This window comes from Lynx canadensis, chromosome E2, assembly GCF_007474595.2.
Source record: "Lynx canadensis isolate LIC74 chromosome E2, mLynCan4.pri.v2, whole genome shotgun sequence".
Lineage (NCBI taxonomy): Eukaryota > Metazoa > Chordata > Mammalia > Carnivora > Felidae > Lynx > Lynx canadensis.
The window spans coordinates 46,201,462-46,221,819 of NC_044317.1; the positions used below are offsets into that span (position 1 = coordinate 46,201,462).

General features: G+C 55.5%; 1 protein-coding gene across 3 annotated transcripts in view; it reads left to right on the forward strand.

Annotated features, from left to right (window-relative positions):
* The window catches only part of SIPA1L3 (signal induced proliferation associated 1 like 3), a 240,147-nt gene extending 220,185 nt beyond the window's left edge, over positions 1 to 19,962 (forward strand). For 2 of the 3 annotated variants that reach the window (XM_030297615.1, XM_032591515.1), the window contains exons 17-22: positions 6,964 to 7,129; positions 7,895 to 8,144; positions 10,440 to 10,583; positions 14,559 to 14,694; positions 16,373 to 16,454; positions 17,688 to 19,962. In XM_030297615.1, coding sequence (XP_030153475.1) covers positions 6,964 to 7,129; positions 7,895 to 8,144; positions 10,440 to 10,583; positions 14,559 to 14,694; positions 16,373 to 16,454; positions 17,688 to 17,831 — 922 coding nt within the window. In that variant the 3' untranslated portion in view covers positions 17,832 to 19,962. The remainder of the gene's footprint in view (positions 1 to 6,963; positions 7,130 to 7,894; positions 8,145 to 10,439; positions 10,584 to 14,558; positions 14,695 to 16,372; positions 16,455 to 17,687) is intronic. The other variant, XM_030297618.1, reaches the window with a different exon arrangement.
* The last annotated feature ends 396 nt before the right edge of the window (positions 19,963 to 20,358 follow it).

Consider the following 20,358-nt stretch of genomic DNA (forward strand, 5'->3'; position numbering starts at 1 on the left):
TCAGCCAGACTGCTGGTCTCAGGCTGTACAGACCCAGCCCCATTGATCCTCCTCACAAGAGGGATCTGTTCTTACCTCCCATTTCCAGATGAGGAAACTGAGGCACAGTTAGAAGTACATAGCCAGGTTACCCAGCTAGAAGTAGCAGAGCCAGGATTCATCCCTGGCAAGGTAACTAACCATCAGAGTGTCTTGTCATATAAACCACCCAAGGAGGACTCCTGTCCAGGGCAGCGACTCCTATTTCCTGAGGACTAATTTCTTGGACAGAGCAGTGTCCTCTGTATTTGGGCACGTGCTCTAGTTGACCAAACGATAGAGTAAGCTAGTGAAGGACGGAAGATCTGTGCTGTGTCTCTCGTGCTCGGCCCTTCTGCTGCAGGCCCTGGTCAACACTGGGGGAGGGACAGGCCAACAGTTCTGCCTCAGGAGATGGCCAGACACCCCTGTTTTGACCACTTAATTCTGCTGGCCATTACAGAACAGCGTGAGGGTCAGGATGGGAATCCGTCAGCTGCCGACCCCCACCTTAACCCGTCAGTTTCCCTCTCTTTAAAATGGGGTGACAGTCATCCCTAGCTCCAGGGTTGTGAGGATTTAGTGAGTTAATCCATTTGAGCTTCTCGCCACCCCACCGTGTTTCAGCAGCACAGAGCTTAGCAGGTGAGGGTGTGACCACGCCAACGTGTTTCTCTACCGGCAGCGGCAGGAGATGTGAGGCTGGAGCTCAGATCGGGAGGTGGAGTCAGCAGCCCCTAGCCGTCCTGGGCATCTCCTCCCCGGCAGGCTGATCTTAACCCAACTGAAGGGACGGCAGTGCCCCTGTGGGCTAGAGTGGCCCCTGGGCCACCCTAAGAAGCCTCCCTCACAAACAGGCACAGCCAAGAACAGGCCGCTGCTCTTCCAGGGAACGGCCATACTGACACCACGTGTCTCCAAGTGTCACACTAGTCAGCGACATTACACAGGGTTGTTTGGACCTATACAGGTCGGGCCCCGCCTGACCCTGTCCCTGCAGACTCTGGGCCCAGTAAGGAGGAGGCAGGCCCTAGCGAACAGTTTCTCTTGTCACACTTGAGGACCCAGGCCCCAAGCATCCTTATGTAGGGCCCCTGAGGGGATGAGGGGAAATCCCGTGTGTGGGGGCAGCCTGGATACCAGGAGCGAGTGAGCACTCGGGGTGACGGGCAGTCCCTGAGTCCGACCGTCTCAGTTCACATCCCAGCTCCACCAGCACCTGTCGGCATCGGTGCCCCCACCTGTGGGGTGAGGCGATGGTAGAACCTCTCTCTCACGGCAGCCGTGAGGAAAGAATGCAGCCACACACGAGACACCAGCACCGGGGCGAAGGCCCAGCAGCTCACCAGGAGCTGCTGCTACCACGACCCATGCACGGTCGAGCACAGCTTCCATCATGAGTGAATCTCACGGTGGCTCAGAGCATCCGGCAAATGTGGATGCTGAGTGTCCTCAACTCACTGTGCCTCAGTTTCCCCAGCCTCAAAAGGGGAGGACAGGAGTACCCATCCTAGAGGTGATGTGAGGATTTCAGTGAATCACAGGGAAATGCCTGGTCACTGTTGGCTGGGCTGACAGGCACTGGCGTCTGTTGGTTGACAGCTGGCCTTCGGGCTCCTTCCTTCCTCGGATTTAGGTCCAGCTCAGTGCAGCCACCGAAGGAGCAGGGGAAAGCCTGTCCCCAACATCCACCCCCCACTCCTCCCACGGCAGGGCAGGCCGCCGCTGCTTGCTCCTACAGGGCTCTCCCAGCCATCCTTCCAGGAATATCCTCCCTCCGCCTGAGGTGCAGACCTGCTGTGTGTCCTCGCCAGCCGTGCTGGCACAGCCCCCAGCTCAGACAGGCTGACAGCGGTGCTAATTAGCTTAATTAACTTGGCCCCGAGGGAGCCGCCCCAGTTGGAGGCCAGAGCCCAGCGTCAGCTGGGAGCAGGCCCAGCCAAGTCAGAGCCGTTGGTCGCCTTCCACCCCTGGCCCTTGTGTCACAGGAAAAAGGAGTTGCTGTTGTCTGGCTCCTTACTGCAGAGCCTTCGTTGTAAGTTGTCTTTCTTTCTTCTCCACTGCAAGTGGTTTAATTCCACGACATGGCGAAGTCGCAAGTTCAGGCAGCATGGGCAAATTAGAGATTATGTCCGGTGCTGTAGGGCAGACATCTTGAGAAGGCACATCCTTCCTAGCGTTTTCTTCATTTGAACTTTGAAAGGTAAAACGTGCGCAGGATAAAAACCAAACTAGTACAAAAGGGTTTGCAATACAAAAGAAGCATCTCTCCCTTCTATGGCGCCCAGCGGTCCAGCGCCCCTCCCCACATGCAGCCGTAGCTCTGTTTCTGCTGCATCCTTCCTGGAATGTTCCAAACATGATGAAGCCCCTGTGATTGTGTGTGCTTCTTCCCTCACCCTCCTCTTCACTTGCCAGTATGGTTCCCCGTCTCTACCCTTCTGCCTTTTTCTCTTTCTTGCTCTTCTCTTACTTCGGTGACAGTTCCATGTTAGCACCAAAGAGGTGATCTCGTTCTTTTGAATAATCAGAGAGCGGTCTGTTTTGTCCTCAGGGGTCATTAGGTTTTGACAACTACGGAGACCAGAGATCTTGAGAAAAAGGAAAAAGATCAGAATGTGCAAGCCCGGTTCAGTTGGCTTTGTTAACCTGGAACTAATATCACTTTAAATTATTGCTTAGAATTTGCAGTGTAGGAAATACGTTGGAAAATTCTTCCAGGAGGAAAAGAATTAAGAGCACAAATGATAGATTTGACTCTCCAAACTGAATTCCGTCGTCCTTTTCCCCTTTAGACGCGTCGTGGCAGCACACAGTGTCAGGCCACGGGACCGGCAGCGGATGAGATGTGTTGCCGAGTTGAGGGTTGGGGGAGGCGGTCGTAGCAGGATGTCCTCTGGTGAGCCAGTCTTCCACCGCAGAATCAGGAATGCCCCCAGGAGAGTCCTGGAGGTCCTGGGAGCTGGGAAGGCGATTTTGTAAATAAACACAAAGGAAACAGAGCAGGGAAGGAATACTTGTGTTCTTTGGCTTAACTTTTTAAGATATCTCTGTACTTTTTCCTCTTTCATAAAAGTAATTTAAGCTTGTTGTAAAAGGAAGGAAGAGGGGTGCCTGGTTGGCTCAGTCAGAGGAGTATGCGACTCTTGATCTTGGAGTTGTGAGTTCAAGCCCGACCATTGGATGTAGAGATTACTTAAATAATTTTTTTTTAAGAAAAGGAAGAGTCAGTTAAGCGTCCAACTTTGGCTCAGGTCACCATCTCTCACTTCATGAGTTCGAACCCTGCGTCAGGCTCTGTGCTGACAGCTTGGAGCCTGGAGCCTGCTTCGGATCCTGTGTCTCCTTCTCTTTCTGCCCCTCCCCGACTCACGCTCTGTCTCTTTCTCTCAAAAATAAATGAACAGAAAAAAAAAAAAGGAAGAGAGGAAGGTTGGCAGGAAGGAGATAGGCAGGTGGGTTAGTGGGTTGGTTGGGAGGAAGGAAGGTTGGTTCTGTGTGATTCACACTGAACAGCTACTTCTGAGTGCTTGCAACATGGCAAGCCTTGTTCCCCACACAGAACAAGATGCAGATGGCTGCAGGTGAGGTGGGAGTGGGACCACAAGCACACAAGTGCCCACGACAAACTGCCAGGAGGTGAACAAGTGAAGCAGCACTCGGGATTGCGCGATCGAACACATCTGGGCTGGGAGGGAGCGCCAGAGGGCTGAGTGGTCAGGGAGGCCTCTCTGAGGAGGCAACATTTGAGAAAAGCTGGATGGGTGAAAAGCTGCCATTCATGGGAAATGCCGTTGAGGACACTCTAGGCAGACACAACAGCCAGTGCAAAGGCCCTGGGGCAGGAATGTGCCTGGCATGTTTAAGGAGCATTGGGAGGCCTGTGTGGGAGGAGATGAGGGCAGAGGCAGAGGAGGGCTTATCGTCAAGGATCTCATGGCTGTGGTGAGGCACATTCTTAGAAAGTGAATCCCCCAATGGTACCCATCTTTTGGAGTTGAGAGTTTGGTAAATTTTAATGTATCAAACTAAGCTGTGTGTAAACTTAGTTACTGCTAAAAATGATTTCACACTATACATACCACTTCTTTATTTCTGTGCTGTATCTGAGAGAACCTCTTCCGGTGCCATGTGGACCAGGTCTGCCTCTCTTACTCTGTGGGGCCATCGTCCTTCCTGGGAGGCTTCACTCTTCCCCTTCCTGAAGGACACCCTCCCAGAAGTAGAGCCCCTAGGGCCGAGAGTATGCATGTTTGAAAGTGTTCTGCGGGGGGGTTTTGCATCTGTCCCAGAGGACGGCCTTGTAAACGGTGCCCCTTTTTGCCACAGCCAAGCTGAGGTCCCAGCCTGCTCCCTCTCCAGGAGAGGTGGGCACAGCACATGGCATGCCCTGCGCTGAGTCCCACACATCACCCCCTTCCTTGCAGGGGATTCTGGAAAATGGCGGAACCCCTTTGGCATGGGGAGGGGTAAGCCCCCTTCCAGCTCCCATGGGAGGAACTCATTGAGGGCGTATGCGCTTTCTGTGTCTCTTTTTTGGATCTAAAGCTTTTCATTTGCCCAGAGAGCACACTTCAGAGAACACCGTAATGGAGCCAGCATTACCCTAGACCTGGAATTCTAATTTGGGGAGGAATATGACCTGAGAAGAAAAAAAACTTGCCACCCTATCTTCCTTCTTTTGTTAAAATCCCAAGGTGGCAGCTGAGAAAAATGAGAAAGGAAATACAGACTTCAAAACCCTCAGGAGCCCTAGACATCTTATTTCTTCCTGGGTTCAAAGACTTTTTCTTTCCTGAGTTACAAAATGATAAAGTCCAGGTGTCACCTTTTTTTAAAATAGTTGTTAAAACGATTATTATTGCGATAGCCTGCGATTAATAAACAGAGACAGTTCAGAAGGGTATCAGATAAAGAGGGAAAGTCCCTTCTTCCCACCTCCTAAAAAGACGCCTACTTCCCAGAGGTAATTTACCATTGTTCATGATTTCTCCCAGAACTTTTTTTCTGCGTTTAAAAGATCATTACTAAACCAAACGCGATTATGTTCCACACACCATTCATCCTTTACATGCCATGTCTGTGCTACAAACATGGCGGTCAAGTACAGTGGTAACATCTGTAGGCCCTGCAGCCTGGTGGCCTCGGCGAGAATCCTGACTCCTCCACTCACAGGGGCTGTGTGACTTTGGATGCCTGTTGTGTAGTTACTCTAGTCTCTTTGTACCTCAGTCTTCCATTTGTAAAATGGGAGTAACAGTAATAGTGGCTCCCGGGGAGGCTGCTGTGCAGATTCAACGAGTTCTCGTGCATGGAGTCCTCGGGATGGTGGACAGGGCCTGGTACACAGTGAGGGGCTGTTAGCTGTCATTATTTCCCTCCTGGTGACACCTCTGGTCAGGGACCCAGTTTTCACCAGGAAAGTCAGACCTGAGCCCAAAGGCTGGGCCAGAGTCTGAGAGCTAGAGGAGGCCTCAGGGGAAGTCCCAGGAGTGGAGGACGGGGAGCCCCAGGGGAGCCAGAGGATGACGGCCTGTGGGGCCAGCAGAGGGGTCAGGGGAGCAGTGGAGGAGCGTGCGCAGCTCGGGGCCAGCCTCTGGTAAGCAGTTGGGAATGCTTCCCAAGCATTGGCTCTGTCGGGTGCCAGCCGGCATTTTCTAGCAATCCCCACAGTGCTGGGAGGTCAGCACGTTCTCCAGAGGATCGGAGAGGTGGTGCGATGTACCTGCAGCCTCTCAGCAAGAACGACTCAGACCCAGGCCAGTCCGCCTCTGGGGGCTCCTCCTTTTATTTTAGCCCCAGGCTGTGCCTCAGTGGCTTTTAGATGGCAGTGTTCTGGAAGGCAGCATGGGGACAGCTTTGGGTGCTGAAGAAGAAGATGGTGATTTGAGTGACCCGGGCTCACAGACCAACTTCTGGAACTGGAGGCCCAGTAGAAAAATGGGGATGGTGGCCATCAGGGGGCCCCAGGGCCCTGCCCCGGGTTCAGGTGCCTGATCTCTGGATCTTCCCAGCCACCCCATGATTCGTGAACTCTCTTTCTCTTAGCCCATACGATGGGTGAGGAAAACCAAAGTTAGGGACATCTGACGATGGACCCTGGGGGCCCCAGCCAGAGGTCTGCTCTCCGTGGCCCAGCACTCACCCCATGGGGACCTGGCTCCCAGGAGATTATCCCTCTGTGAGACACCATGGGACCCCATCTCTCTTCTGCATTTGGAAGCCCTGGTCTGGGCCACCCTCATCACCCCAACAGCTTGCAGGAACTTTCTCACTGTCTCCCTCCTCCCACTCTTGGCCCCACTTCCGCGAGGGTCACTTTTCCATCCAGCCACCAGAGTGATCCTTCTAAAACACAAATCAGGATCTCACACTCACCAGTTCAGAATCTCAGAGGCTCCCCAGATGTAGTCCCAGGTCTCCTCTGTGGCTCATTCCTGCAGTTCCTGCAGGATCTGGCCTGTCGCCTCCCAGACCTCCCTCACACCACCCATCCCCTCCCTGTCCCCTCACTCAGGCCACCCCGCCTGTGGGCCCCTCCACTCCTCACTTACCAAGCTTGAACCCCTCGTAGCCCAGCACCTGCTGTTTCCTCTTCCTGGAGTGCTCTTCCACCCTGTGGGCTCCCTCCTGCTTCCCCCAGACTTCTGTCCATATATTCATTGTCAGTCTCCCGGACTGGAGGTCAGCACCATGTTCACTGCTATGTGAACAAGGCATGGCCCAGAGCGGGTTCCCAGAAGATAGAAACACTTGCGGGATGAATGAATGGTGAGAATAAACGCTGCCCCCCCACCCCAGCTCACCTTCACCAGGTGACACGGAGAAGGCTGTGGCCCCTCACCCGGTGGCGGTGGCAGCCAGCCTTGGGTCAGGACCGCTTTGAGAAGCAGCTTGAACCCCCACCCCCCCAAGACCCCTCTGACCCCGATCCTGTCATTCTAGGCAGGTGGACACCAACACGAAAAACGTCTTCGGGCAGCCGCGGTTGAGGGCGTCCCTCCGAGACCTCCGCTCCCCACGAAAGAACTACAAATCCACCATCGAGGACGACCTGAAGAAACTCATCATCATGGACAACCTGGCGCCGGAGCAGGAGAGAGACGCGGGAGTATGTAGAGGCCGCCCCACACACGCACACACAGTCTGGCGGGCCAGGCGGTCATGGGAGGGTGAGGGAGGAAGACAGGGCCCCCTGCAGTCACTCTGGCCCTCCCTGCCCATGGCCTCCACCTGGGGCACTGCCAGTCCCGTCTGGGTGTATGTAGCTTCATAGTCAGGTGTCGGGTCGTCACATTAGTCAGGGACCTAATCGCAATGTAAGCCAGCCTCGGTAGGCACGTGGGGCATTTCTTCCACACTAGGGTAGCTCATGTGACTGGGAAGGGATGCTCTTAACTGGCTCTCATGTCCTTCTCATGGAGCCCAGGCCGGAAGCAGCCTCCACCCACCCACCCTGCGCGGTCCAAGAGTGGAGGCGGGGTTCCCAGGAAAGTCAGGCTCCCTTAGCCACTGCTTCCCTTCACTCTTGTGCCCGCCTACTCCTGGTTGGCTGTGCTCTCCTGTGGGCCCAAGCTGGCCCCAGTCTCTCCAGGGCGCTGTCCCCAGCGGTCCCCACCGATGACTGGCGTTGCCTTCCCTGACCTTACCTGGAATGGGAGAGTGGCATTGGCCTCTTGAGGGCCAGAACCAAGCGGGGTGTGACTGGGGGAGGAGCTATCCCCAGGGGAAACTTGGGATTCTTTGAGCAGAAAGGGGCAAAAGCAGATGCTGGGTGGGTCACAAACACAGCCATCCAAGACGGGAAGGTGCCTCCGAGGACAGTGACCGTGAGCCAGGCCACGACCGCGGCCCATGACCCACCCTGTCTCGACAGCAGTCCCCACAGAAGAGCCTGCAGCGGACGCTGTCAGATGAGAGTCTGTGCAGCGGGCGGCGGGAACCCAGCTTCGCCAACGCTGCCAGCCTGGAGCCGGGCCTGCCCAGCGATGTGCTCTTCAGCAGCACCTGCGCCTTCCCCTCCAGCACGCTGCCCGCCCGCCGCCAGCACCAGCACCCCCACCCACCTGGCGGCGGCAGCCCCAGCACCGTCCCTGCGACCGGCAACGGCTTCCCAGAGAAGAAATGTGAGCCCGGGCCCCTGGGGCTGGCGGGGGAGTCTCCCTGGCGATGGGAAGCGGCGGGGGTGGGGGGGACAGTCAGCACTGGAGATCCTCAGTGTTGGTGTCAGCCATGGTAGGGAGGTGGGGTGCATAGGAGTTTCAGTCGGGTACTGATGGTGGGGCACAGGGTGTCCCACAGAGCAGGGGATTGTCGGCCAGGCACCTGGGGGGTCACCTAGAAGTCTGGAGTGCCCCAAAATTGGAGTCATCTGAGGCCAGAGAGAGGGTGTCAGCACCCCCTGCTGCAGCCTGGAGGGCCGTGAGGATCAGGCCTTACAGTTGCTGCGCCCCCAGATCCTGTCCCAGCACCAAGCAGATGGCTTCGCAAGTGTTTATTTACTTACCTGATTCCCCCCAAGTCTGCCAGCTCTTGGAGGGAGGGGGTGTAGGGATATGACTCATCCATCCTTTGACTCATCCAGCGACTGCTTACTGAGCATCCCCCACGAGGGGGGCCCCCATCAGAACCAGTGCACCATTTCGGGCTGGCCCTGCCTTTGGTCCACCCTGCAATCCCTCATTCACAACCCCAAACACTCTACAACTGAGAGGTCATGCAGAAGTTTGGGCCAAGCTCACTGAGCAGCAAAACCCAACCCAGACGGACATGAGGCTATGTATTTATTGTTCTTTTTTACCCCATCTGGTGTGAGTGACCGTGAACTTCACTGCAGAACACTGTTGTGTTGGATACGGGGTGCTGCCCAGCCCTTCTGGGTGTGGTATGTTATAGCACCTGCACAGCTTTCTCCGATTCAAACAGATCTTGACTTCGGAGATGTGTCCCCAGGGGTTTTGGCTGAGGGCTGTGTCCTGTATTATTGGGATGGAGCCTCCCAAAGTCTCCTCTCACTCAGTCCCCATCTCAGCTCGAGGCGAATCTACCCCTCACTGCATTAAAGTGAGACTCAGATTAATACGTGGAAAACGCTTAGCACAATCCCTGACATGCAGGAAAAGCAGTAGCTATTTATTATTTTGTTAGCATTCTACCGTCTGGAGCAAGCACTTTAATCCATCATGAGTCAGGCTTGTACCTCCGGACTGCAGAGCAGGGCTACAACGGAGTATTAACAGGGACCTTCTAAACCCCAAACCCTCATGGGGTTGGGCTTAGAGCAGGGTCAGTGTCAGGCCACGCAGTCCAAAGGCAAGTGCCACTACCAGACAGTGTGAATGCGGGCGAGACGTCTCGCTCTGAGCACAACGCAGGGTCGTAACAGCACCTCCCTCCTGGCCAGTTGGAGGTGAGGCTGGGAGATGATCCCCATGACACAACCCGGCATGGTGCTCAGCAGGAGGACATGTGGTCAGTCAGGCCTGGCCTTTCCTGCCTGAGTCACCTCCTGACCTCTCGGTGCCTCACGGCAGTCCTCTGTCCCCTCCCCTTTGGCAGCTGTGAGGCATCAGCAGGCCGAGGCCCGGGGCCTACAGCTGGCACGTGGGACTCAGCCGATGGCTGTGGCAAATGCGGCCGCTGGTGCTGTCACTCCCAGGGGCCTCTTTCTCTGCCTGGCCTGTCACACGAGGACCCAGCAGCTCTCCCCACAGTGACCCTGCCATAACCAGACACCGTCCACGCACTGACGACCTGGATTTATGTCTGCGGGCTGGCACTGCGTCCTCCGCTCCACACCTCCAGAAGCAGACTTCTGGCCTGTCCCCTGCCGTCCCATCTCAGGGCCAGCTTCCGAATCCTGAAGCTCCCCCTGCACCCTGGCTCACACTCACATCCCCTCTTCAGGAAGTACTTTTGCAAGTACAAAATAGATCCAGGGGCCTGCCGCTTGTTCCCCTGCCCCCACAGCCTCACCTGGTCCTGCCCGCTCTCCTCTCACTCCTGGACCACGGCAGCCTCCTCACTGTCTCCCCGCTCCCCGCCCCCACACGGTCCGTCTTCTACACACAGCCAGAGAGAGCCCGTGAACACCTCTGTCGGGTCACGTCCCTCCCTGCGCAGAGCCACCTGAGTGGCTCCGTGTCACTCAGAGCAAAAGACAAAGTCCTGACCCACGAGGCCCCACAGTCCAGCCCCATCACCTCTGATTTCACCTCCTGCTACTCTGTTCCTCTCTCTTTGTCCCCACCCTCGTAAACACCTGATACTCCCACCCCTTTTCCTGCTGGCATGTGTCATCTTCTAATAATTGTATTAATCGTTTGTGCTGTAACAATTCTGTAATGTTACACACTACAGAAAGTTTGTTTCCTTCACGTTGTCATTCTCCCCCATCTCCTGTCTCCACTCTTCCTACCCAGCCACCATCTCAGCCTCGGAGCTCTCGCTGGCCGATGGGCGGGACCGGCCACTGCGGCGCCTTGACCCTGGGATGATGCCACTGCCTGACACGGCCTCTGGCCTTGAGTGGTCCAGCCTGGTAAATGCAGCCAAGGCATACGAAGGTAGGTGCCTTCTGCCCAATCTGTCCCAATCCCTACCGACCCCCTGCTGTGTTCTAGAAGGATCAGTGGAGGGCCTTGGGTCTTTGAAGTGGGACACGCTCAGGATCCAGAATTAGGGGGAGCAGGGTTCACATCCTGCCCTGTCACTTATTCACTGTGCAGTCCTGGGCAAGTGTCTTTGTCTCTCTGATCCCGTTACCTCATCTACGAAGCAGGAATGTGACCTGTGCCCACTGCCCAGGGCTACGGTGAAGATTACAGGAAACTGTGTGTAAAACATGTCAGGCACAGAACAAGCCCTCAAAAGACAGTGCCTTATGTTATGTCACCGGGCAGACTTACAATAACCCAAATTGCATTTAGATTTGCTTTGGCTGCAGATGGCAGAAAACCCAAGTTAACAATGACTTAAATAGGCAAGGTTTTTATGCAGGTTAAAAGTCCTGAGGTGGGTGGTGTGGGCCTGGTGTGGCACTTCCACAAATTCATTAGGGTGCAGGCTCCTCAAACCCTCTGCTCTGCCATCTCCAGGGAGCCTTACCCTCATGGTCCAGAATGGCTGCCAGAGCTCTGGCCATCATGTCCAGCTCCAGCCAGCAGGGGAGAGACACATCCCCTCCATTTAGGGACATGTCTCTAAGCCTGACACTCCCCCTGCACTTACTTCCCAATGGCCAGAGTATCACACACAGCCCCACCTAATAGCTTCAGGGCAGGCTGGGAAATGAGGCCTTATGCCCAACTAAAATTTGGGATTCGTTATTATGGAAAAAGGGAAAACAGGTGACAAGGGACAGCTAACAATCTCTGCCATTTCTTTCCCACGTGACTTGGGCAAGCAGCTTTATCTTTCTAAGAGTCAACTGTAAAATGGGGCTTCTGGTGATCCCTAACACACACGAACATGTTCTTCCGGCTCATTTTTTTCAGTATTTTTCAGACTATAGCTTTGCTGTCCTTCCTCCAGGAGGCTCTCCCTGATATCCCTTAGTCTGGATTAGGCACCTGCTCTGGGCTCCCACAGCCCTGACCCCTCTGCCTGTGCCTCCTCCCTCCCGGCCCTGACCTCAGGGCCTCCGCTGTCTAATGGAGGGTCTGTGTCCCCACTGGACTCTGAGGGCAGGACCTGGGGCCAGCTCAGTCACTACTGGCTTCCCAGCATGGGTCTGGCTCAGCGCAGGATGCCTTAAACCAGACCCATATGGTACATGACCTTCATATTTCCATGTTTGGGCTAGTCCACATCTGGCAAATGGCCCTGGAGGAAGCTTCCCTCCTACCGTGCAGTCTCTCCCAGTCACTGGGGGAAGGCAGTCAGGCCTCTGGTTATGGGTAAGGTGGCACAGGAGAGCAGTCAGGGAAGACCAGGCCAGGCCTCTGAATCACCGGGAGGGGAGTGGCTGCCAGCAGGGGCCCAGTGCTGCAGGCAAATTTGACCCTTCAGAGGCCTGACGCTCTCAGTGGGGGAGAGGGTTGCTCCGTGTGGCGTTTCCAGGAGGAAGTGACCGCGGGCCACCATGACGTTACAGAGCATCTCTAGGGAGCCAGCACTTTATCACAGACATCACTTCTATTCTCTAGTGTGAGGGATGTGTTAGGATTCCCGGTTACAGATGAGGAAACTGAGGCTCAGCCACCAGAGTCACCTACCTGGCCAAGGGCACACAGGGCAAGGATTTAAGCCCGGACCTGAACGTTTTCCAGAAAGATGGGCATGGTTTCCTTTATAGAAAAGGAAACTGAGATGGCTCTTACACTTTTAAAAATACACTCAAGCTCTCTCCTAATAAAATAGATGCAAGTCACAACTCAACTGAGCTACGCGTCCTCACCAGTCAGAACTGCAGAGATGGAGTTCGAGAGCACTGCTTGCGGGGGAGGGGAAAGGGGCCCCTCGCACGTGGCAGGTTCAGTGTAAGGTGGGTGCAAGCCCAGTACCTGCTGCCAGAGTGAAAATGCACGTGCTCTTTATCCCCACAAATCTCGGGGGTCTTGGCATGGGGAGGCCTTTCCTCTAAGTGTGACCCAGTTGACCATCGTCCCGTGGTGCCTCCAGCCCGGCACAGACTTCATGCTCACCCACTCTCTGAACAGCCGTGGTGGGAAAGCAGGGATAGTTTGGGGGACAAAAAGGGAACTGCATATATTATACTGGTTCATTTATTGATTCCACAAACCCGATGCTGCTGGCCCCAAAAGTTTCATGTGCCCCCCCCCCCCCCGCCACCACCACCACAAGTCACGGGTAGTGTCGGGCTGAACATTACTTGGGTCCAGGACTTTGGGAGGGAGGGGCAGTGATGGGGCCCAGCAGAGGATGTGAAAAGTGAAGGCACGGCGGTCTCCTGATGGAGGTAAGGGCAGGAGTGGTTAAAAGGCAACGCACAGCCCACTGCCTGGGTTTGAGCCCCAGCTTCGCTGCTGATGAGCACAGTGGCGACCGGTCTGCCTCTGCTGCCTCAGTCTCCTCATCTGTAAATAAAGTCAGATGATATTCCTACTGCAAAGTGGTTGTTAGCGTTAATGAATTTACATAGGCTCACAGCACTTGTGTCATCATGGGGCGCCTGGGTGGCTCAAGTCAGTTAAGCGTCTAACTTCAGCTTAGGTCATGATCTCACAGTTCACGAGTTCAAGCCCTGCGTTGGGCTCTGTGCTGACAGCTCAGAGCCTGGAGCCTGCTTCAGAATCTGCATCTCCCTCTCTCTCTCTGCCCTTCCCCCATTCATGCTCTGTCTCTCTCTCTCAAAAATAAAACATTTAAAAAATTGTTTTAAAAAAATGAGTGGCACCATTTATAGCACCTGCATATTCCTGAGGGCATTTGGGTTTTCAACCCCAGACTCAGGGTCCAGGAAGAGAACCTAAGGGCCTTTATCAGCTGTCCTCTCCAAGTCTCCACAGGGGCCCCAGGGGGTCTCACAGCTGCCTGTGGGGGGAGGGGGACCTCATTCCCTGGGTTTCCTGAGCAATGGGCTCTTTTTTTGATGGGTTGCAAGGGGAGTGTGGGGGCCATGTCCCAGGAGGAATGCAGGGAGAGGTGCCAGGGCCACCTCCTCTCCACCCCCCCCCACCCCCCGCCAGGGTCCAGGCATCCTAGGGCCAGGATCACTGGTTCTGTGGGAAGCAGCTGAGAAGCTCCAAGCCTCTCCCTGGAGACTCAGATGCCAGCAGATGTCTGGAAGGCAGAGCTGTCCAGACACTGGTTCCCAGCTGTGGGCTTATGAGAGGGGCTGGGGCAGCCAAAGCCCCCTCCCCAGTGGCCACTCCATTTACCCCCAAGATCAAGCCCTGCATTGAGCTTTGAGCTGACAGCTTGGAGCCTGCTTGGGATTCTCTCTCTCCCTCTCTGCCTCTCTCCCACTCACTCCCACACTCTCTTTCTCTCTCTCTCAGATAAATAAACCTCAAAAAAATAAAAATGCAGGTGCTCAGGTTGGGACCTGGGAATCAGAGCTTTAACAGCCATGTAATTTCTTTTCTCTCCTCGGTACACATGGTATTCTGTCTTCTCTTTATGCTTTTGAAATTTCACAGAGCTTCTCAAAACTACAGTGCAAATGAATCCCCGTGTACTTCTCACCCAACTTTAACCCCATCCTCTTTTGGCCACTTTTTTCATACCATTTGTTTGTTGATGAAACCAGGTCATTTATGCTGAATTTGGGTGGTTACTCTGTCACACTGCCATTTAACTTGTTTCTGTCCCTTGCATTTTGTATAAACTCGTCACTAGTCTACAGGCTTGCTCAGCATCAGGATGAGATTTTGTTGTTAGTGTCAATTTGGTTTGGTTTTTTTGGTTGGAGCCCATCCTAAGTGCGTGATCTAACAAAAGTGATTGGGAGTGTCACGGAGGTCTGGGTGGGAGGTGTGCTGGGAAAGGTGGTTGGTCGGTGGGGCGGGGGAGCAGAGAGAGGAGGCACTGGAAGCCCTGCTGACTCCTCTCCCCTCTCCCCTGTCTCTGCCCGGCAGTGCAAAGAGCTGTCTCACTCTTCTCCCTCAACGACCCAGCTCTGAGCCCGGAGGTCCCACCTGCACACAGTCCTGTCCACAGCCACCTGAGCCTGGAGAGGGGGCCCCCAACCCCCAGGACCACCCCTACCATGAGGTGAGGTTTCCCTGGGAACACCTGGTGGCCCAGCAACTCGGATCCCTGAGGGTGGCTGGCCTGCCCCATGAAGGAGAGGGACACTAGGCTAATGAGAGACAGCAGCTGCTTGCCCATCCCCCACGCCCCCTCGGCACAGCCAGGGGGCGTCTCCCCTGAGGGACTTGGGAGTAACCCACACACCGGAACCCAGAGGTGACCTTGTCCGGGTTAGCCTGGTCCTCGTGGGTGGAGACAACGCAGCGTCAGCCATATGGTCAGTCGACCTCCAACTTCGAAAAACCTCTAAGTGGTGCCCCCACTGCGTCCTCACCCGCCCCGGTCCCTTCCTCCCTGCCTTTGATCCCCCCGTCTGCCCCTGGGTCTCCTCCGCACATTCCAGAATTCTGCGGATGGCCACCTGATAGTTACTGTTCGCCTCTCCCCTGGCACAGCCCGCTGGGCCAGCTGTGGAAGCGCTGACAGAGGCCCTACCCGCATGAGGCTTCCCGGGGAGAGAAGAGGACATGGGTCATCGCACGTTTAGTGCAACAGACTTGACCGCACTAGGTTGGCAAAAAATACAAGGCAGGCTCACACCAGAGGTGCGCTGTACTTTATGGGCAAATTAAGTAATTTTCGAGGGAAATTTTGACTCTCCTGGGTTTTGGTGTTTTGTTTTTGTTTTTGACCCTTCTTCACACCCCTCTTTTCACTGGCTTTAGAACTCAACCTCCACCAGAGATGTGGCCCGACTGTAATCACGGGAACTCGGCACTTACAAATGTGCCAATACAGTGAGGGCAGGAACAGGCTTGGTGTGGAAAGGGCAGGACTGTGGGCTCTGGGCGAGCTCCTGGATTCCCTCCGCCCCTGAGCTGACCCTCTCCCACCTACCCTGCAGCTGCAGCCCCCAGGAGCCAAGACTGTGGCGGAAAGAAAGGGCAGGAGGGCTCAGTGTCTCCCCTCTCGGCTGCGGCAGCACACGCTCCCCCGCCCCCCACAGTGCCTAGTGGAGCCCCCACAGGGAGGGGCTGCCCCTCTCCTCCTCAGGGGCTGGGCAGGCCAGGGCTGGGTTCCAGGGTGCAGGGTCCCCGCCTAAGCCACAGTCTCCCCCTCTGCCCAGCGGGTAATGACGAGGTGACCTCCCAGACTACACTGGGCGTGGAGCTCTGTTAGATCGAGACTGTGCACAGCGCAGGCAGCTCTCTGTCACGGGGGCGCCGTCATCGTCTTTGGTCAGTGTCCTCCATTCCCGTCCCCCGAGGGCAGGCCCCCGTGTTCAGTGTCCCGTGGCAGACACCGTCTGCCCAGGTCTGCAAGGTGCTCAGTGATGTGTTTCTGTGAGGCGGGTTCTGGTTTTGCTCTGTGTGAGGCGCTCACACCTAAAGCACACGCGTGGTTCAGGCCCGCGGGGGAGGCACGCATCAGGGCAGGCGCATGCACAGCCTTCCACAGGCTGCCACAGCCCCCCGTCCACATCCACAGATGTACCGTCTTTGGGGAGAGCACAGCAGGGAGGAGGGCTGGCTCCTTTCTGGCTTCCCCCAGAGCCTCCCTCCAGGCATCCCTCAGGACCCCAGCAAGGAAAGGACTCTCCAGAACTTCGGGGACAGGAGTGTCCTGTACCCTCTGTTCCTCCGGAACCCTCCCTGGGGACCGGTGGGCCTTGGGTCTCACCCTGTCCCTGTCTTTCCAGCGAGGAGCCTCCCCTGGATCTGACAGGCAAGGTGTACCAGCTGGAGGTGATGCTGAAGCAGCTGCACACCGACCTCCAGAAGGTAAGGCCGCCAGGCGGCCAGCCCTCGTGGCGCGCCCCCCCCGTTCCGCCCCCCAGACACTCGGGTGTGGGGCGTGGCAGCGAGCTGCGGCACCTGTCCCCACCCGACCCCTTCCACGCTGGGAGAGACCACCCAGCTTTGAGTGTCGTCCTGAGTAAAGAGTAGAAGGTGACCGTGCCAAAGGCTGGGAAACGCATGGAGGAAACCTGCCTACAGTCTCGGAGGAAGAACACATTGGCCCCAGCCTTTTTGGGGGGCAGCGGGATGATATTTATCAAACAATGTAACTGTCTACCTTGTTGATCTAGCAGTTCCACTTGTGGGAGTTTGTCCAGCAGAATTTCAAGCATAGGTACAGAGATCCATGAGCAAGGATGCTCACTGCTGCTCTGTTTGCAATAAAAAAAAATTGGAGCCGGTGCAGCTGTCCCTCCACGGGAGAACGGTTATATAAAGGACAGGACACCCATGCAGTGGAATATTCTGCAGCCAATTAAAATAATAGCAGGAATCTGTGTATTTACTCACATACAAAAGAAGTCCAGTAACTTAAGTAAAAACTGAGCAAGCTACAGAACTATTTCCTAGAACATTGTCATACTTTAAAAAAAAAAAAAAAATTAACATCCACAGGGCAGAGGGTTATCTAGAAGGCAACGTTCCAAATTGTTCATCAAACGTACCTCCAGGGTGTAGAAGAACGAGGAGAGAAATAAGGGCAGAGAACTTCCACTTGTTGCTTTATATACTTTTGGGCAAAAAAACAAAAAGGTGGCAGAGTATAATGTGGAAGCCTCAAGCACAGGAATCATAGGGGCCCAGGTTCAAATCCGACCCCACCATCTAATACTGCCTGAGCTTGGACAAGTCAGCGGCCTTCAGATGTGACATGTCCTGGAAGGGCGTCTCTGAAAGGCCAAGGGAGCCTGTACGGCGGGCTGCCTGCGCCCGCATCCCAAGCTCCCCACTTTCCGTTAGGAGAGGCTGGGTTTCCTCTCTCAGGAAACTGAGGCTAACAGTCCCCGAGTCCTTAGATGGCCATGAGGGTAAAACGGGGTGGTGGTAACTATAGTGAGGTCTGTTGGAAGAGTTGAGGAAGTGGGTCCAGAGAGATGAGGCAGTCTGCCCACGGTTACGAAGCCGCTGAGAAGCAGAGCTGGGGCTGAACCCCTGGCCGCCTGGCTCAGGAGGCCTCGTCTGTGCCCACCCGCTGACGCTGGCCCTACTCCACAGGAGAAGCAGGACAAGGCCGTGCTGCAGTCGGAGGTGGCCAGCTTACGCCAGAACAACCAGCGCCTGCAGGAGGAGTCACAGGCCGCCAGCGAGCAGCTGCGCAAGTTCGCGGAGATCTTCTGCAGGGAGAAGAAGGAGCTCTGAGGCGGCGAGCCGCCCCCACCCCTGCCCGGGCCAGCCACGGGCTCCCGCTCTCCTGTCTCCCTTGGCTCGCTCCCAGTTGTGGGTATGACCACGATAACCCAGCCAGGGCCCCACCGCCCTCCTCGTGGACACGGAAACCCTGGATGGCCGCAGGCCCCGCCCCGGACTGTGAGCTGTGGTCTGCTCAAGGTCCTCCTGCCCCACAAGATGACATGGTCTCAGGCCTCCCTCTGAACTGCCCATCTCTGGTCCCTGGGGACTGGACCGTGCCCACGCCGCGCCCAGGAGGCCCATCTAGCCTCTTCCTAGGACCAAGCCATCAGAAGCTGTAGGAAGGGGAGAGGGAGGGCAGGTGTGTGTCTCCAAACCCCGCAGCTCCAGGAGTCCACCAACCAGGTTTCTTCACCACGTGCAACAGAGTTTGGGCTTGTGGGGCCAAGCCCCCTGCATGAAAAACCAGTGTGAAACTGGCCCGTGCTTCCCCTCGGCCCCAGAGAGATGAAGGCCTGTGTGGAAACTGGCCAGGGGTCTCAGTCCCAGTGCACTAGCTCCAAATGGCACGGACAGTATCCCCTCCCAACCTCGCTCTTCCAAAAAGCAGCCAGGAGCACTTTGTTAGAGTTTCACTTCTTTTCTTGGGACCCCGGATGGAGAGAGGACACCCCCAGCATCCAAAGTCAACTTCTTTGAGGGGAAACTCTATTTGCACACTCGGGACTGTTTATACCGTCTTTTTTCTATCCGCCCCTCGACCGCCAAAGGCCACAGCGCCCGGGCCATGCCACCTTCCAGCTACTGCCCTGGCCCCAGGCAGCGAAGCCCTGTCTCTCCTCCCCAGGCCCCGCCACTCCGACCACACAGCCAGGGCCTCTTCCGGGCACCAGGAGGGGCTCCACGCAGCCCTCCGGTCAGGGCTGGAGAGAAAACAGCCTGCAACTCCTCTCTGGTTTTGTTTTCCCTTCGCAAGCGGACGCCCGGACACCCTCACTGTGCTCCCCGGGGAGTGCTTTGCTGTGTGAACCCCCCCCATGAGACGCTGGTTCTCTAAAGGCAATAAGGGGCAGCTTGCCAGGCAGCCGAGCCAGAGTGGTACTACGCTGTTCACCCAGGAAACAGAGTTTCTTTTTTTCCTTTAAAAACAAAAAAATATATATATATATATATTTATTTTTTCATGTAGAGTTGCGCCAGAAACAAGTCTGTATGGCCACAATCTGTGGATTCCCCAACCTCAAGCTGAGGATCAAGGTGTGTCCCCCGTGGACTGGGACTCAGTGGGAGGACTCAGAGGGATAAAGTCAGGGTGGGCAGGTGGGTGGGCTTTCCCATTTGGGAGGCCCCAGGCAGGGGGAGCTGGCCCGGCTCCGAGCAGCACCCTCTGGCTGGAAGCCAGCAGCATGTCGTCCAGCCTTTGTCCAGAGACACCCCGCCCCCTGCTTCTCTTTGGGGCCAGAAACCTCAGGGCAGGGGGCTCTGGGACTGCACAGGACACAGAGAGGTGCCGGGCTGGACAGGGAGGTGCCACACTGGGCCGGCCGGCTGGGGCAAGAGAAAAGGGCGCTCCTGTCTCCCTGTGATCAACCTCTGACCCCAGCCACATCGCAGTCCCTCGAGAAGCCCTCAGATCTGCCATCTCCTGTCCCTCACCTGTGGTGTGAGATGAGGGCTTCAAGGTGGGACCTGCTTGGTCCTCAGTCCTGGCCAACTACTGTGATATCTCTGCCCCTCTTCCCCACCCCTTTTTGGAAGGGTTCTCCAGGACCTCCCCACCGCCCTTTCCTCAGACCCTAACCTGGAGGCTGCCCCCCCCCTCTTTTTTTTAAGTTCTCCTCATCTCTTCAGATCATTTGAATCATTTTGGGGACCTAATCATGTACATTGACAAGTGTAAATTATGATTTTTGGTTTTGTTTTCTGTTATTTTTTAAGGATCTCTGCAAAACAAATCTATTTAATTTGAGGTTAGTGTTCAATCTGAAGGCTTGAAGATAGCAGGGGTTTTTTTTCATATGCTGATTTCATTTGGATTTTTTATTCTTTATTGTCTTTTTTTTTTTTTTCCCTATCCCTGTCTTGAGATTTTTCTGGCATGTTTCTGGAGGTTTCAAAGGAAATAAATGTTTCATAGAAATGGCTTGTGTGTTCACTAGCTGGGCAGCTGCCTGGAGTCACTGATGGGAGGGTGTGGTCCAGCGTCAGCCTCCTCCCCCATCCCCCTGGTCCCAAACGCCATCTCTCTCCCTCTCTGTCTCTCTCTGTCTCTCTCTCCCTCTGTCTCTCCCTTTGTCTCTCTGTCTCTGTCTCTCTCTCACACAAACACACACACGCGCGCGCGCGCGCGCACACACACACACACACACACACACACTTCCCTAAGAACCAGCCTTGAAACCCAAATGACAGGAATCCAACACTGAGAATGTAAAAAGTCCTTAAGTTAAAAAGGGAGCTTCTACTGAAGAAGTCATATACTGGAGACCAGAAAGCCAGACCTAGCCCACGGAGTTGCGCTGGTTTTAGATTTAGT